Consider the following 18,378-nt stretch of genomic DNA (forward strand, 5'->3'; position numbering starts at 1 on the left):
CGCCTGACGGGCGGGAGGAGGAAGGAGGGAGAAGCGACGCGCAAGATGGAGCAGCCGCTGCCTGCGCGGCGGGGCCGGCGGCCGGGAGCCGGGCCGGGCGCACGGGAGGGAGCCGGGCCGGAGGACTGAGAGCAGGTAGGCGAGGGGAAGGCGGGGGGCCGGCTCCGGCGGGGGCCCGGAGGCCGGGGTGCGGGCTGTGCCAGCCGCCGCGGGCGGGCAGCGCTGCCGGGGCAGGGGCGGGAGCCGGGTGAAGCGGCCCCACTGCTTGGGAGGCTGCCGGCGGGGAGCGCCGCCCCGCAGGGCCGCGGGCGGGAGCTGGGGGCCGCTCCCCGCTCCCTCCAGCCGTGCGGGCTGGCCCAGACCTCGGACGGGGTCTGCGAGGGTGACTTTGAGTCGTGACAGCTCGCTGGTGCGCCGGGCGTGTGCGAGTGGGAGTGGGTTCCCCCCGTTTCAGAGGGAGCGGTCTCCCTCTGCCGGGCTGCGCTGCAGCACTGCGGGGTAAACCCGCGGGATCCAGCCCAAGCCGATGCGCTCATGCGAGATGCTGGGGTTCAGGCAAAAGGAGAAGGGTTGTCTGTAAGATTGCGCTTCAGTCCTGTGTCCGCAGGAACAGAGACAGCTCCTTTGCTTTCCAGAACTCAGCTCGAAATAAACGTCACCAGATGTTGTTGTGCCCAAGGACCGGAGTTTTACAAACCAGTCCTTGTTAGCGGGTTTCTACCCTAAACCTGGAGGGCTGGGTATTGCAGATTTAATAAAAACTACATTCCATGATAAAAAGTATCACATTTTGTTTCTTTTAAAGTTTGCAGTGCAACGTTCATTATTTATTTCACGTCAATACGTTGTAAATGTGGTCTGAACAGTGAGAAACCTCATTAGCACACACAGTTACTCCGTGTTTCCAGACACCGCGAGGACCAAGATCGCCCGAGCATGTGCTAATTGTAAGACACATCATTTACCGCCATACAATATGAAGCCCTAATCCTGCACGCAGCTTCTTCCAGAGAGAGCCCTGAATGACGCGAGGTTCCCCGTAGCACCAGGGCCCAAAAGATGAGCGTATTGCTGCAGTGCATCTCTGTGAGGCAGGTGAGGTCATAGGGAAGAGAGAAATAGTTCTGAAGTCACTGCAAGCGTAGGACACGGCATCTGGGTGAATCACACTCAGCATCTGTAGACTGCAGGCTCTAGATGATAATATCATCACACATTAATAGTTCTGAATTTCTATTGATTTTCTTTTGCAACTGTCTTTAGGAACACTTTTTCTTTCTTAAAAGCCTTTATGCTGGCCATTATCTGCTCATGAACCTGGTTTTTTTTTTTTGTAGTCTGCATTTATCATCCTTTGGCACTACCTTGCTGCTGTTCATAACTGTACCAGCTGCTGGTTGTCCTTGGCTCTTCAAGCTTGTTCCTCAGCTCCTGATGTTTCCCAGGGCAGAGGTGGGTGACTGAAATGTCATTTCCCTTAGAAGGAGAAAACCTCTACCGTGTCTCGGTCTCTGTGACCCAGTGGCTGGAGTGTTTGAATTATATTCATTGGGAACTTCCTGCCTCACACTTTTCAGTGCCAGATTCAAACCTCAGAAATGCATGCCTGCCTTGTGGGACCAAACCTCTTCTCTTTGCTTCTCTTCTTTCTCTTTGACACATTTTCACGGATTTCTTCTTTTAATGCATGGAGGAATAAAAGTTGTGCTCAGTTTCATCAGGCTGTGACCGGAGAGGGGAAAATACCTACTTTTCGGGCTTCGATGAGCTCTGATTTGCTTTTCATACGGGAATTTTGAGACCTCCATCTCCCACACATGGGTCTTTTCATCCTGTGCAGGAAGATGTCACTGGCCTGGCAGGAGCATCTATCCATCTCACAGAGGAAGCACAGACAAGGGAGAAAGTGAAAGGACTTAAAAGAGGACTTACGGACTTCCTCAAAAAAATGTCTCCAGCAAGCATGAAGTTGTGGATATCTGGACTGCCCTTCAGCTGCCTAGACGGTACTAACGAAGTTCAAGAAGGGCCTCAGAGCGGGTAGAGGGAGCTGAGCAAACAGGAGGGCTCTACAGAGCCGTGGTCCCACAGGAGGCTTAGCTGTTCTCCTCAAATACACTGCTAGCGCCTTGCTCCTGTGGCTCTTTGCCCCCCCACCTTTTTGCTTCCTTTCTGATCTTTCTATGTGGCTCTCCCCAGTCCTGCTTCTCCATCTGTGTCTTTTCTGTGCAGGAGGAGAGAAAACGATGGAGAGAATAATACCCTTTTTCAGGAAGAGGCTGCTGTGAATTTACGGATCACAGTTAGCATTAGGGTGTCACTAAGGTAGTTTTTTGACCCAGACAGTCCAGGAACTGAGGGTCTTTATTGTGGGTTCCCACCGTCACAAGGGCTAGCAAAAATGATTCTCATCTTCAGACTTGATAATCAATTAGGTTAGTATAAACCCATCATCATTCCGCTTTTCTGGGGCGGCTGAAGACCAGACGCAGCCAGTTGGATGCTACTGCCCCAGTGCCGGAGCAGCTACCCGCCGTGGAGGGCCGGACAACGGCTGGGGTAGGCGACGGTGCTGACATCCCAGGCAGCCCTGGCACGCTCCCCTCGTTTAAAATGCCACTGCTCCACGCTGTGCACATCGTCTTCTGCCAGCAGCAACTGCCCCGTCCCCCCGTGTCCAAGCCGGACTGCCCTCGGTGAGAGCAGGCAGGGCCTGGATGCGCGCACAATCTTGTCGTCTTCTGCAGTCCTGACGATAGCCCCTGGAAGGTGCCGGGGAGCGCTGGACTGACAAAGGGATTTTGTCACTTGTAGCGTTTTAGCGAAGACCTCCGCACTGAAATGGGACTCGGTGGGGTCTGCGTACAGTCTTTGCATCTTTCTTCATCCCTGAAGGAGGTGGACTGTCAGCCCTGCCCTTCACCAAGGTGGTTTTTAGTAACTGTTAAGCCTCCCGGGCCCCAATCGATGAGGAAAAGCCCTCCAGCAGCACGCGTTGCTGAAGAGGTGCCTGCTGCAGACTAGGCATCTTTGAGGTCGGGTAGTGCCATGCCCAGGGAAGCAAGACGAGACGGTGACCGGGCTTCTCGCCGGACCTGGGCGCACCCCCCCCCCCCCCGCACAGTTCATCTGTCACCGCTTTACACAGTAACACCGCCACGTACCCCGCGCTCGCCCTAACGAGCGCCCCTGACGCGGAGGTGCCGATGGCCTTGGCCGGCCCGCCATGGGCGCCGGCCGGGCTTTGCGCTCAGGCCGAGCGCTCCTCGCCCTGCCAGCACCGCCCCCGGCCCGGGCTGCGGCGGGGAAAGGCCCCGAGCGCTGCGGGGGAGGGGGGTCCCCGCCGCCCGGCCCGGGCCCGCCCGCCATTTGCTCTCGGCGGGGTCACCGCAGCCGCCGCGGCCCGGCCCCGCGGCACCTCCCCCGGCCCCGCCCGGCCCCGCGGCCTGCCCGGCGCTGGGCCCTCCCCTGGGCCCTCCCCGCTCCGCCAGCCGGCATTTCCTGGGCCGGCCATGGCCGCGGCGGGCCCCGAGGCGAGGCTGCCCGCGGCCCGCAGGGACGCCGCGCCGTGCTAGCTCCGTGCTCGCTCCGTGCTCGCTCCGTGCTCGCTCCGTGCTCGCTCCGTGCTCGCTCCGGGGGGGTCGTGGCGGCTGCAGCGGCCGGAGCGTGCGGGCGGCTGCGAGGCCCCTTCCCGCGGGCGCCGCTGCCGCCTCCCCGGCTCCTGGTATTTGTGACTGCTTTGCTTTTTTCCCCGCGGTTTGTGTTTTCTTCCCGGAGACGCGCGGCCGCTGCGGCTCCCGAGGACGGGCCGGCTGCCGGCGGGGAGCGCGGCGGGCGGAGGATGAGCTGCGGCGGCGGGTCCCCGCGGGGCAGCCCCGGCGCTCGGGTCACCCCTGCCCCGGGAGGGGTTGGGGTCCAAAGCGTGGCCTTGCTGGCAGTGGAAAGGAAATGGTTTTACCTCTGGCAGCTGTAGCGGGGACTAGCAGTAAGTAAGTAACTTCCCATCGATAGTACACGCGCTGGTCTTTGGTTCTACCCAGCATAGACCAACTTGTTGACACAACCGAGGATTAGGAACAGGAGAAAACAGCACCAGGGAGCGGGAAAAAAAAAAAAAAAAAACTCAAAACATTTTCAAGCTGCAGATTAGCATGTGCAGGTCTTCTTAATTGCGTTATTTATTCAGCACTGTGGGTTTTAGGGCTCTGAAAGGATTGGTGTGCTGCTAACGTCGTCTTTTGCTTTTGTTCTAGGAGTGCCGCGGATCAGCCTGCCATGGAGGGAACCAGGCAAACCAGGATCTGTCGTCCGCACAAGATAAGTGAATCCTCAAAGGTTTGTACGTTTTGTGTTGCCTACCGAAAAAAGCGAGTTACAGAAATAACAAGAAGGGGGGAGAAGGCTCTCCTTTGGGTGGACTGTTTTGGAGGATTGTGATTATTCTGAGCTTTTACAAAGAGGTATGAAAATGGTGGTCTACCTGCTCAGATAGTTTCCATAGGAAAAGTTGCTACCTAGTGATTTAAAAAAAAAAAAAAAAGCAGCAGCAGCAAATGGGCATCTGCTCATCATGACTCATAACTTAAAAAAGAAACCCACGTCATCGCAGCACAGTATTTTCTCTACACCAAAAATTCAGTCATTAAACGCGATGTGTTTATTTTGGGAATTTTTCGTACTGATCCATCTCATAAAGTCCAAGCTAGTTACAGAAGCAAAGCTGGGCTTACTTTTTAGGTTTAGTCCTTCTTTTGTACGAGACGGGAGTCTTGATCCTGCAAACAGTAGCTCTTCCAGTGAAATCAAGATACTTCCTTAGGTTTGTGAGGGTAATTTTCTTTGTCTAGAATCTCTGTCTGCACATATACATTGATTTTAATTGGGAATCCATGGAAGTCCGTCTTAGGTAGCTCTTTATGCAGGTCATCAGGATGATGTCCTAAGATTTCTAAGACACTAATATCAGCTGTAATTATTTTGTTCACTTTGTTTCATACCAGTGAAAACTGCTTTTCGGTTCTAGTGCGAGCACTGGGTTATGGATGCTGCAGAGCAAGTACCTTGTACTGCCGACAGAAGCTAGAAGAGAAAAACTTTTCAGTGCCTGTATCCGTCTTATTAAAGTTGAATGAGACAGATCTCATTTTGGTTTGCATCACTGATGAGTAGCGGTACTGCATTAGCAATCTGGAAGAAATTAGATCTTTGAATCTGAAAGAAGTTAAAATACTGCTCTAATACAATTGATAAAAGATAAATAGGACTAATTTTTAAATGCATCCCTACCAATATAATCTCCCCCTGAGTGCTGATCCTGTCTACCATTTAAATGGTTTCGTCTGAATGTAATAATAATTCATCACATTAAAAATTAATTAACTTGACAGCATTGTTTTATTTTCTTGCTTAGACAGCAGCTGTCACTATCTGTTAAACTTAGAATTACTAGATAATGCTAAAGCTGTTCTACAGAATATAAAAAGCTTGAGAAAGATGTTCGTGTTTAGTATAAAATTAGTCTTGGTTTTGAAATGCGCAGCTATCAGCTTCTGGTATTTGCCCACTGAACGACTGAACTTGCTAAGTGGCTGAAATACGTTAATATATTCTGAGTCCATCCAGTGCCATACGTAATGATTTTATGCTTGGTTTCTGAAGGAGCAGCGGTTCTACATGGCAACAAGGATTTTAGGAGTACGAGTTGTCAGGCGTGTTTGCGGTCAGGATTATGCTGCTGACTCGACAGCCGGCTAAGTGAATAGGGATCTCTGGCAAATCTTATATTCCGGTGTAATCTTGTTATGCCCGATGGTGGTATTAGGGAATATTAGAGAGAAATGATCAGCCAATTTACAGAGACGAGAGGGAGTATGTTTTTGGTTTAATCCAATAAGTGTCCCCCATGAGTCAGGTTCAGGAGAGGGTGCTGTAAGATGTTAGTTATTGTCTCTTCATCCACTGTCCTTTATCGTAGCTGCCACAAATGCGTGGTTTGTCCTTTGCCATATTTACTCTTCTTCCCACCTCCTCCATCCCCTGGTCTCTGCTTGGGCTCCTGCACGATATCAGCATTTCTCGACCTCAGAAAAGTGAAGATGAAAAACTGCACAGTCCTTAAACCCCGTATTTTTTTCTGTTACAGATCTCTGGCAGTTTTATTCCGCAGTGGAAGTTACTTTGTTGTCTATGCTGTAGATCCCTTTTTAAGTCCAGAGATATGATGAGGCAATGAGTATAAGGCAAATTAAAGAGTTTTGGCCCAGAAAACTTACGGTTATTGAAGCCTCTTCACTTAGATTCACTTAGATTAACTCTGTACGCTTGCATGTACAAAGTTACTCCAACAGAAGGCTTTTTGGCAGCTTAGTCTCCATTGTTTGGAAAAGAGCATAAGCAAAACTGAAGAGAAACCGCTGGGATGTCACGCTAAGAGCAGCACATTTGGTTATTAATTTGGGTCTCATCTTTGGCGGACTGCCCGTCGCTATACCACCGACTGCTGAAGGCAGACGTGGGAGGTCAGGCTCCCAGCGTCGGTATTAGCTGAGGGTGATTAGCTGCCATCGCGTCTGGACGGTGGTGAGCCACGTGCGTTAATCCTGGTTTTCTCATCGCCTAAAAGTACAGCTACCAAATTATGTACACGGAGCGCATTTCTAGAGTGATGGTTGCGTGCAGGGGAAAAAAACTTGGCTCTAGGACTTGAACCTTTCCCAGCCAGGTGGGTAGAGAGGTTGTCTCACCATGGTTTAAGCAACCCATTAATGGCTTAGCCAGACAGCACTAATCATATGCTTTCTGTCTGGGAAACCGGGAAAGCCACGGATAGTTAGGATTTCTAGGAGAAGCAACAGTTCGGGGGAGGAAAGGTTGAATCCCTGAGAGGCTTGAAGAGACCTCAGGTCATCTGTGTGACTGTTTTCGGTGTAGATATGGACTGAGGCACCTTTTCAGGGTGTCACTTTTGGGAATGCAGCCTGAGGGTGTAGAACTGGGCAAGACCCAGAGTCCTACAGCCAGAGCTGTTCAGAGCTCGCTTAGGTACGATCCACAGATGTGCTTCCTTTCCACCTCCTTTCATTTCTCTTACATGTTCTTACAGGCTCTGCAACTCTGCCTGTTTCAGATTTGGTAATTAAAGTTATGTATTTGCATTTACCTTAACCTGGCTTTTATTAAGAGAGATCACAAGGTAACTGACTGTACCATCAAGCATTCCATTCCTTCAGGATGGTCCTAAAAGCTGCATCGCTTGACATACTGGGGTGACCAGCCCCTTCAATACGTGTTCTGCAGGACATTCAAGGGGTAACAAAACATTTCCTTTTTGGTTCTTCTTAAGACCGGTAACACAAGTCTCTGAGAAAGGGGTGAACGCTGGTTGCCTCAAAAGCTCTGTGGCACGGACGGAGCTGGTGGGAAGAATGTCTGGACCAGCGGGATCCCAGAAGGGCGCTTAACGGATGTGTTCTGAGGGCATTTTCCCCTTTCTTTAAAAGAAAAATATTTAGCCGCATTCATTAAAACAAAAACTACCTCGGCTTCTGGAAACAAGAAGAAGTCTTATGGGAATAAGTTATCCACATGTGTGGCTTTGCACATAAATAAACAGCTATTATTTTTGAATGCAGTGTGTGTGCCTGGAATAATATGGAAAGAAAGAGAAGGATTTTACCCTGACGAGCTTAGTAATGCAGAGTTCTGAAAAGATTTAAGAGGGGGTAGCTGTCAAGGAAGCACTAACCCAAACAATACATGGGCTGAATGAGAATTTGGCATATTGCTACATGTGTCTCCCACTCCAAATATTTAGTGAGTAGCTTAGTTGAGAAGAACTCTGTAAGGAGTCATTTGGGGGACAAGTAAGAAAGGAAATGTCAGCAAGATGTCTCGAAGACAATGAGTGGCAGAGTTTCAGAAAATCGTGCCTGTATAAATCATCAGGGAGGAGGTTTGGATGCAGCATTGTGGAGGAGGTAGGAGTCAATTATTAAAAAAAAAAAAAGGGGAGGAGGAAGCAGTAAAAGTCTGCATAGGCCTTTCAAAGTGAAGGTGAGGGGCTTGGGCTCGTGCTGTGTTGCTTGCCAACTGCTTCAAATCAGAATCTATTATAAACGTGCAACACCGGTAAGCTTTCCCTCTCTCCTGTATGACTGCATCTAATGGGAAAACAGTTTGTGCACACTGAAATTTACCTTGGTGAAGGAAACGTCTGCCTGACACTGTTTGTTCACTCCAGGTCTACAGGTGGGATGACCACTCTAGTCTAGTTCTTCAGAGCCTGAACGAGCAGAGGCACCGAGGCCTCTTCTGTGACATTGTCCTCGTGGTGGATGAGCAGAGAGTCCCTGCCCATCGGAACCTCCTCGCTGTTTGCAGTGACTACTTCAACTCTATGTTCACCATTGGTATGCGAGAAGCCCACCAAAAAGAGGTTGAACTTTTTGGAGCCTCTTATATTGGTCTCAAGGCTGTGGTGGATTTCCTTTATGGCAGTGAGCTGTCTTTAGATGGAGGCAATATCGACTACGTGCTCGAAACAGCTCACCTGCTGCAGATCTGGAAGGTGGTCGACTTCTGTTGCGAGTATCTGGAGAACGAAGTCAGCGAGGAGAACTATTTGTACCTGCAAGAGCTAGCCTCTATTTACAACCTGAAGCGCCTTGACTCCTACATTGATTCTTTCATCTTGCAGAACTTCGGCACGCTGTCTTTCACCCCGGACTTCCTGCAGAACATTTCCTTGCAGAAGTTGTGCCAATACCTGGACAGCAGCAACGTGCAGCAGGAGTGTGAGCACGACTTGCTGCAGGCTGCTTTGCAGTGGCTTACCCAGTACCCGGAAAGGGAGAACGAGGCTTACCAGGTTCTGGATAACATTCATTTTCCCTTGATACCTAAAAGTGATCTCCTCCATCGAGTCAAGCCTGCTGTCTGCTCTCTTCTTCCCAAAGAAGCAAACTGTGAGGGGTTTATAGAGGAGGCGGTGAACTACCATAACAACGTCACGGCTCAGCCAGTGCTGCAAAACAAACGGACAGCCCTGCGGACCTGCGAGGAGAGGCTCCTCTTCGTGGGTGGGGAGGTTTCCGAACGGTGCCTGGAACTGAGTGACGATACCTGCTTCTTGGACATCAGAAAGGGGCAGTGGGTAGCAGAAACCCCTCTCCCAGCCAGACGAAGTCACCACTGCGTTGCCGTCTTGGGAGGCTTCATCTTCATAGCCGGAGGCAGCTTTTCAAGAGACAATGGAGGGGATGCAGCTTCAAATCTCCTATATAGGTATGATCCCCGCTGTAACCAGTGGATAAAGGTGAGACTTAAGCTGTATTATTTCTCTGTTTAAAGTCCTTAATGTCTAGAGTGTTTTCTTCATTTTGGTGGAAGGACAGGGCTCGTTAGAATAGCCAACACAGCAACACTTGCAAATGGAAAGTCAAGTTATTTAGGTTGAAAAAGCAGCTGTTTGAAGCCTTTATGGGAATGCTTAAGTTAGACATGCAGCAAAAGAGTTTGGGGCAGATTTTCAACTTCACTTGGGATTTGGGCATCTCATCTGTGAAATTCCTGGTCAGCATCCACCTGCAACTCTTTAGATTACTTTTGGGAATAATGCTAGAATGGACTTAGAGGTGATTGCTTAGTTCATCTTTCTCAAGCAGTAGCACATAATAACTAAATCAAAAATGGGTCTGATATGAAAAGAGAATGTCTCTGACACTTGTCAAATGTCTCAGTGCTAAATGTCTCTTAGAACAAGCTGTTCATTTCCAGTCCTGCTGTAAAACCCTGCGGCCAGTGCAGGTTCCTATATGAACCAATCATCCTCTGTGCTTCAGTCGTGGTTTTGAGTGATTCCAATACGTGTTTCTTGCAGCGTTTTGGAAGGAGGCCCATGTAACACAAACATTTATAGAGTAACCGGTCTCTTAGATGCTTCCTGTTGTCCCCTTTTCTGAAAATGAATGCTATGTAACATGCCACTGCAGAAAAACAGAAGTATTTTATGAATATAATGGTCAAAACCAGTAGCTCTCCTTCCCAAATAAATGGGAAGAAGCAACTATCCTGTCCTCAGACATGAATATACCTGAAGTCAGCTTGCTTACCAGATGTTTGAAGATGTCAGCATGTTATTTTTTTTGACAGGTTGCCTCCATGAGACAGCGCCGTGTAGATTTCTACCTGGGAGCTATTACCGACATGCTGGTAGCTGTTGGTGGCAGGAATGAAAATGGAGCCCTTTCTTCAGTTGAGACCTACAGTCCTCAGAAGGATTCATGGTCCTATATAGCAGGCTTGCCCAGGTAACGGAGATGTTTGGAAAGTTATCCCGTGTTTGAAGAACGGTAGTAAAGGGAGCTTGTGTGACTTCAACTGGTGAACGGGTATCCCTGGAAGGGAGGCAAGGGGATTCATAACCAACAAGGTATCGGCAAGTAACAAAGCGTATCAGCATTTGGTATTTGAGCGACCATCTCTTCCAGGCAGCGTGCCCCATGTCAGCTTGACTGGTTTTAATTTTTGTCCTGAGGTACGTCTGAAGGACGGGAGGGAGAGCTCTTGTAATTTCGCTCTACTACTCTTCAAATATTTTTCCTGAGGTCACTTGGAGCTGAATCTTTTCAGAGGCACTGTTTAGAACTTGATCAAAGGCTTTTATCATTTATTTGGCCTTACTTTGTCACCTTGGCATGACTGTTTTCCTTGTAAGGTGTTTCTGTCTGTTTGGTTGCTTAGGTTGACTGTTGCAGGTAAACCACGTTTACCTGTATTGCACATAGATAAACCCGGCAAGCGTGACCGCTCTTTCTCTCAGTCTGAGTTAAAACTTGGCTGCTCTACTTTTGAGAATCTTTAGTACTGCAGCTCTTCTTGTAACAGCAGCACAGGGCATTGCTAGTATTTTGAATCAGCGTTTGAGCGGTGACTTCGTAAGAATGGTACGATAGCATTTCATTTGCAAACAGCTATTCAGATTTAGTAATATGTCACACTCATGAAAATTACAGGAGTGTTGGCTATACAGCTGGTATTTTCATCACGTCTGAACCCTGCAACTTCAGCAGCAGTGCTTGCTTTCTTAGCGGCATCGCGAAGCAGAGACTTGCAATTTGATTTGAAAGTTCAGGCTTTTTTCCCTGGTTGCCTCAGCTGCAGAGCTGCAGAGCCGGAGGCAGCCGGCGAAGGCACAGAAGCCTGTTGCCCAGTTCTATTTTGGGCAGGTGCTGCAATGCGAGTCTGATCCAGGCTAACAGCTGGGCTCGAGTGCTCTTCAGGAGCAGGATGCTTTTTCTCGTTTTATTTCTGCTCACACGGGCAGATCTAGCAGTTGAGGCTAAACATCACAATCTTTCCTGGGAAGCTGTGTATGAGAGTGTCTTCAGTTCCTAAGCCCTTCTGTTAATTGGGGTGGGCTGTGAGATCCCAGTAACATCTCATAGAAATTGTGGCACAGCTTTTCCTTTTTTCTTTTTAAAAAGCATTTTTCAAAGAAACGTAGATGTGACCTGCCTTGTATATTGTTAGAAAAACACTCACCTTAGAACTGGTATGGATATTTTTTTCCCCAGAATCACTAAGGTTGGAAAAGACCTGTAAGATCATCAAGTCCTGGGGAAGCTTGCAGACTGTAAGCTGCCAGAAGAGGGGCAGGTTTTCTGCATGTTCCTGCTGCTGCCTGTGTGTTGGCTTTGGGAATTTTGCAGCTGCAGCATTTAAAAGTGAACTTTGACGTGGGGGGTGTTAGTTTCTTATTAGACTGCCTAGCTGATCTGCTTGGACTAGGCAAAAATCCCCCTTATGGGATAGACCCCACTTACACTGACTTAGCCGGTTGCTAAGCTGCGGGGTTAGGCTGTAGTATAGCGACTATTTTAAGTTATTGCTGCATCCCAAAAGAAGAGTTCTGCATCCTCTCTTATTGCCCGCTCTGGCCGCGTCCCATGAAACTGTCCCTTGTGCCAGCTCAGGTGTTTGTGCAGCTGCGTCGTGAACCAGATGGTTTCCCACTTTTCCATGTAGCTGCTTTCTTGCATGTTAGCATGTCTTTGTTAGATCTTAACGGACACTTAGTACCTTCAGATCTTCTGCTTTTTCAGCCCTCTTTCTCCTTTTGGACAACTCTTGCGTTGGGCAGTATATTGTTTGCAACAACCTTTTTTCTGCACAGAAGGGATAAAGCAAAAAGAACTTTATGTGGATTGAAAACGGCAGAAATCAGCGCAGAGGTGGACAACAGAAAGAAACCTTTCCGAATGCAGGGGCAAGCGAACGCTGCTGGAGCTCAGAGAGAGGAGCGGCTCTGGCAGGTGTGGGTGGCTGCTGGAAGGGATCTGGGCCGTCCTTTCCTGATGTACTTCAGATGGATTTGCCGACAGCGGAGGAAGGATGAGAGAGAATCTTGTGATCTATTCAAGACTAGAAGAAAGCGTGCTAGTTACCGTTTCTTCTGTGTACTCCTGTCTTCCCTTCAACACGTTCTTGATCTGATCTCTTTTTCCTCCCCACCACATGCTTTTGTTCCTCAAAGTGATTTTAGTTACTGTTTTTACCCCAATAACATCTTCCCCAGCCCTGTTCTAGCAGCAGGTCTTTTCTCCTTATGTAGAGGAAGTCAGAAGCTCCAATCCTCTGCTTCCTGATTGCCTGATGAGGCAACATGTCCCAACATAGCTGCCTTGTTCCCTGCATTTTCCTGTCGTCTTCCTTCTGAAGAGAACAGGGGCAGGTTTTTTGTCCTCTTGGGTGCATGGCCACCAGAAGCAGGCTCCCTGGCCACAGCTCGGGTGGCGTTTCTGACTGCTCGAAGCCAGCAGCTGCCTGCAAGACTGTTCCCTGGAGGGATGGGCACACGTTGAGGTCTGCTGGGGTGTAGGCTTGCGTAGTTCAATTTGAGCTGTGTGGGGTTGGAGTCTCAGAGGTTATATTTGTTACAGCTTCTGCTCTGAACATGCAGAAAATGGTTTTATTTTTTTTCCTTCCCAAGGGTTATAGCTTGCCACGTGCGTGGAGATTTTTGGGGGAAAGGCAATGGTTGCGTCCTTGAATACACACGCCTCCTGTCCGCTGCCAAATCCTGTGTCCATGTTGCTGTACACAGGCACAGTCATGCTCCTCTAAGGAAGAGCTTTGCAAGCTCTTTTTTATCTCTTCTTTCCCCTGCCCCCTTCCCACCCCAACGTGGTCAAAACAACATGTCGTTTTCCCCAACGGCTTTCTTGGAAGGAGCTGAGCTGTTTTGACTGAAATAATGCTGTCTTACTGAAGAAGAAAACACAGCCTCTTGAGGCAGATGCTTAACTTGAAAAACTTCAGCCGAGCTATCTAAAGGGTGGACCTGGTCCAAGTTTGCTACAAGTGAATTTTGCCTGACTCTCATTAGGGTCCTTGGTTGTGGGATACCTTTCCCAGTCTTCAGAGAGGTCCTGTATTTTTTTCCCCATTTTCCCAGGCTCTTTGGGAGCAGTTGCTGCCGTAGTTTCTAGCCCGGAAGGGAGCAGCGGTGGCTGACAAGCTTGGCAGAGCAGAAGTTGGTGCAATGTGTTCTCATCTTGAATAGACCGTGAAAAAGTCTGCTGAAGACATCAGTGAAATTAATTGAGTGGCCCTAGGTTAAAGTTTGGCAGAACAACTGACAGCAGTTGTATGAGGAAATGTGTTGGAACAGGTTAACGAATGATGGTATCTCCTCTGCCAGTTCTGTCATGAATAATCTCGCAGGGCTGCCACAGGTGGACACTGAGATTCAGAGCAACCGCAGCTCTCCTGGACTTCAGTTGGAGTAGGGGATTCCCAAAGCTTTATCGAGTTAGGCCAAGTGTTCTTCTCTTTACGAAAATAAATGGTTGATTTTCTAGCATTTACTGAATGGTGTTGCTGTGTCAGAAACTGTAATTTTTGCAGCATTGTATCTAGGTAAGTTACTCAAAATCAGCAGCTGGCTCTAGCAGATGTTCTGAATTGAAACTTCTTTCTCCTTAACGCTGCTATCTTTTTCTGGCCACTCGTGTAGATAACGCTGCCAAAACGCTTAATGCTTTCTGTTAGAGGATGGCTGGACCCACTGTATTGAAGTGTCCTGTTCTGTTTAAACCACAGGGCTTGCAGAAAGGATTCTTATTGATTGCTTTCAATTTGTACATTATATTTCATGCAGTTTTCTATTAATGTGAAGCAGGGTATGTGCAATTTTGGATGAGCTTTTCAGAAGTCAGGCAAAGCGAAACACCGCTAGCGTATTTCAACAGTTAAACTCCCTGTATTGGAAAATAACAAAGTGATAGTCGATTTGATGCTTCAAATATGATTGCCTCTTTCAAATTACTCTTGCAGCTATTGCTGTTCACTAGACATAACCCATTGATTGAGGCAAAAAGAAAAGCATCAGTGCTTTTTCTGTAGCTGTCTATGCTAGACTCCATGCATGTACTTGAGAGAAAATCTCTATTGCTCGCTTACCTGTACAGAATTCCACTTTCCAGGTAGTGTAGGAAAACATTTAACCTACTTCTCCAAAGGTCGCTCAAATTTTTCTTAACTTACGGTCATTTTTTTTTTTTCAAATGCTGAATGTAATGTGACTGCTATCAGCAGGACAATAACCCTGGGCTTCGTGTTGGATTCAGTGTCATTGCACTCTTCTCCTTCTGACTCCTCAAAACTATCTGTTATCTGACACTACCTCCACAGTGGAGTGCACTGCATGTCCTCCAGGTAGCTGGCTGCTTAGATGTGGGTTTAAAATCTAGTGCAGTTTGAGAAGGGAAATTAATTTGAGTTGTCCATCCTACTTCCCAGATAGGTAGTCTACTTTTTAAGACCCATTCCTGTGTATATAGAGAAGCAAAGACTCTACCAACCAGACTGTGTGCCACTGGAGACAATGCTTACGTTGTCCGTAAGAGACCACAAACAAGTTAGAGCAGCATCGAGGTACACTACACCAGCCGTAGCATTTCTGGCAGGTGCGGAAGCTGGAGTGCATGTGCTCGGGGTATTTCATGTCAAACAGAAGCACCGAGCATGAGTTACGTGCTTGCGTGGTTAGGCAGATTGTGAGCTGTGGAATTTTTGAGTTGCCTTTTTGGATGAAGTCTCATAACTATGCCTTAGTCTTTTCTCTTTTTTCTTTCTTTCTTTTTCCTGAGTGGCCAAGAAGCAGTACAGTTCTGAAGTCATCCCTGCAAGGTCTCCAGGGATGGGCCTTCAGCCCCTGTAGTTACAAGGTCTGTCCCGGCCACTCAGCATTCTTAGGCCAAGTGTGTCAAGGATTTTTCTGTTTCTTGTAGCAGGAGCCTGTTAAAATATCTGATTCAGACACTGGTCAGGGATCAGAAGCTTCGGTAGGCATCTAGAATAATAAACATCTTTTAGCTTTTCTCAGAAGTGTTGTGCTTTCAGGGTAAATGTGGGTTTTCTTTTCTATTCCACCTTTTCCCTTGGCACAAAAGCGCTTGGCACTTAGGCATGTGGAAGAAGTTATGATACCGTTTGTGTAGCTGAGAGAAACTATTACCATGCGAAATAAAAAGAGCTCAAGGTTCTATCCACGTTGAGTTTCGAGCGTGTTCAGGCATGGTTCAAAAGCATTCCAGGCTAAAGTAACGCTAACCTAGGTTTGTCTGCCATAGAGGTTGAGTTGTCTTGAGTCCTTGACTACAAAGGATGGTAGTAGAGGCTCGTGAGTACAGCATTGATGAGTATACTGCTCTGCAGTCCTATGGGTATTACATTGTTTGGGCTCCTACCAGTGCGTGAGCCAGTTTCCTGAGGCTGGTGCTGCAGTTACAGCTTTTGACACCCTCCCCGTGCCCAAGAAAAGAAAAAGGCATGTGCAGGAAGGGTGTGTTCAAAGAAGCCGAGGCTGTCCCTTGCCTTAGCATTCCGCTTCTAAGAGCTCAAAAGGGTTTGATCAGAAATAACCTAATGTGAAGTTAAGAACAGCCTCCAGGATTAGGTTTGTAGTGGCTTTATTATAGCTGATCAAAGGGGTTTTCTCTCTGCCCTGTGGCAACAGCATGCATGATGTTGGTTTCTACCACCTCATTTTGTCTTATTTCAAACGTGGACTCTGATCTATGATTGACTGAGGTCTGTTGCCTTGTCTTGGGGTGACCAAAGAAGTTGTCACCTGTATAGCAGGTAGAGTGGTAGAGCGGATGGATAGCTCATGGAAAGGACACTAGGTGTACCATGCAAATAAACTGGGCTGTGAACACTAGTGGGTAAGAAACGTGATTCATGATCCTGAAGCTGTGGAAGGGGAAGGCAGTGGTAGTTTTTGTGTTGGTTTTTCTTGGTTAATCGCTACTGGTAAGTCTGAGAGGTATCTTGATTATTTCCTCTTTCTGTCATAGAAACCCTTGCTGAGAGGTGGATTTTTTCCTCTCTGGCCCTCTCAGACTGATCCAACCCAAGCACTGGAGCAGGAAAATGGGAGTGAAGGCCATGCCAACTAGAGCAGGATGGGTTACTTCTGTTGTATGACACACTGTAGAGGATGCCTTAAAAAGTGATTGTCATACCTTAGCGCTCTGTAGTGACCAGGTATGAAAAGGATGCCTTAAAAAGTGATTGTTGTACCTTAGCACTCTGCAGCGCAGGGTGAAGCAGTAAGAATAAGAATAGTTACTGGGTAACTAACAGGATTAGGGATTCTTCTGTCTTTAGTTACTGTTTATTTTCTTCTTTAGTACCAGTCCTTGTTGAATGCTTGTGTATCTTGATAAAATCCGTAAGTACTAAGTCGGATCATTTTTGTTTGTCTGTCCTAGGTTTACCTACGGCCACGCTGGCACAGTCTACAAGGAATTCGTGTACATTTCAGGAGGCCACGATTACCAAATTGGCCCCTATAGAAAAAACCTGCTGTGTTACGATTACCGCACGGATGTTTGGGAGGAGAAGAGGCCAATGATCACTGCCCGTGGGTGGCACAGCATGTGCACCTTACAGGACAATATCTACTCCATTGGTGGCAGTGATGACAACATAGAAACCATGGCTCGTTTTGACATCCTGAGCGTGGAGTCGTACAGCCCTCAATGTAACCAGTGGACCAGAGTTGCTCCTCTGTTGCAAGCAAACAGTGAGTCAGGGGTGGCAGTTTGGGAAGGCAAGATTTATATCCTCGGAGGCTACAGCTGGGAAGAAACGGTCTTCTCCAAAACAGTCCAGGTTTATGATAAGGAGAAAAATAAGTGGTACAAAGGAACTGACTTACCCAAAGCAATTGCTGGTGTGTCTGCATGTGTCTGCGCATTGAAACCCAAAACAGAGGACAAAAAGAAAAAGACGAAAACAAAAAAACATCAAGATCGAGGAAGATGACTACTTCTGGATAACCACCCTTTGATGGTGGACTCCGAAAGAACCTTGTATTTAATCAAATCATTTCTATCTAACCTTGAGTCTTTCTTTTTCTTTTTAAATGGGGGGGAAAAAGGCATCTTCTGAAGCCTCAGAAAATGTACAGTTGAATGTGTTTTTTCGATTAAGCTCATGTTTAAGGTAAAAACAACAAAAGAAACCAGAAAAAAACCCACCAACCCTCCTACTACGTAAGGGGTGATATGGCAAGAGAGGTGATGCTGCTCGCCTGAATACTAAGGCTTAGTCTTTTACTTCTGTGGTTCATGGCATTTCCACATACATTGTATTATATCAACTTTTTTAAAATACGGTTGAATCTGTGGCTGAGATGATAATGTCAAGGGGGAGGAGGCAGAGTAGTAAGTGTCTGGTTTAAGTTACAGAGCAGTTCAAAGGAGTTCAGAAGCAACTGCTAAGAAAAAATTAAATGGATCTTCGATGTTGTAAATCTTCGATTTTTGTAATGTTAAATTTCATTTACAATACATTCTTGAGTTGTTAGTATCAGATTTCTGGAACACATGAGTGTTCAAAGAGAATATTGCTTTTGGTGAATGCAGGTCAGATCTGCTTGAAGAGCAAATAACTCCACTGTACTCTTAAGATTAAGAAGACCTTACTGTGTGGCTAAAGAATAGATGGGGTTGACTTGGGCTTGGATTGATAGCATTGTGAACTTTGCAAGCTGGGAAAGGTGCTTGACATGACTTTTCCATCCCTTGTTGTGGCACTTCTTGTATCTGAACACAACAGGAAGTTTTTCTTGGGCTTTAAAACATGCCCCAGAATGAGGGGAAAAAAAAACTTACTGAAGAACTTGAAAGAAGATTTGAGGATCTGGATGGAAACGGTACGATTTGCCTCGGGTGTCAAAGCAGATGGAACTGATAGAGCTCACTGCGAGTTTGGGGTTTGCTGAGTAGGGTAACAGTGGGGAGAAAGGGCAGGAGGATCCTTCAGGTGAACTTGAAGCAAGAAGATGTCCCTCCCCAGCCCTGCCAGGCT

General features: G+C 47.6%; 1 protein-coding gene across 2 annotated transcripts; it reads left to right on the top strand.

Moving 5' to 3' along the window:
- Window positions 1–4,260: 4,260 nt before the first annotated feature.
- On the top strand, window positions 4,261–17,869 carry KLHL36 (kelch like family member 36). Of its 2 annotated transcripts, XM_009821349.2 has the most exons (4): window positions 4,261–4,335; window positions 8,240–9,313; window positions 10,150–10,307; window positions 16,776–17,869. In XM_009821349.2, exons 1-4 carry the CDS (start codon window positions 4,276–4,278, stop codon window positions 17,329–17,331), a joined length of 1,848 nt encoding a protein of 615 aa, XP_009819651.1. In that variant the 5' UTR covers window positions 4,261–4,275; the 3' UTR covers window positions 17,332–17,869. The 2 variants fall into 2 exon arrangements, with proteins under 2 accessions (XP_009819651.1, XP_059680767.1); XM_059824784.1 differs by lacking the exon at window positions 10,150–10,307 and having other exon boundaries at window positions 4,266–4,335; window positions 8,240–9,282.
- The last annotated feature ends 509 nt before the right edge of the window (window positions 17,870–18,378 follow it).

This window comes from Gavia stellata, chromosome 15 (genome assembly GCF_030936135.1).
Source record: "Gavia stellata isolate bGavSte3 chromosome 15, bGavSte3.hap2, whole genome shotgun sequence".
Classification (NCBI taxonomy): domain Eukaryota; kingdom Metazoa; phylum Chordata; class Aves; order Gaviiformes; family Gaviidae; genus Gavia; species Gavia stellata.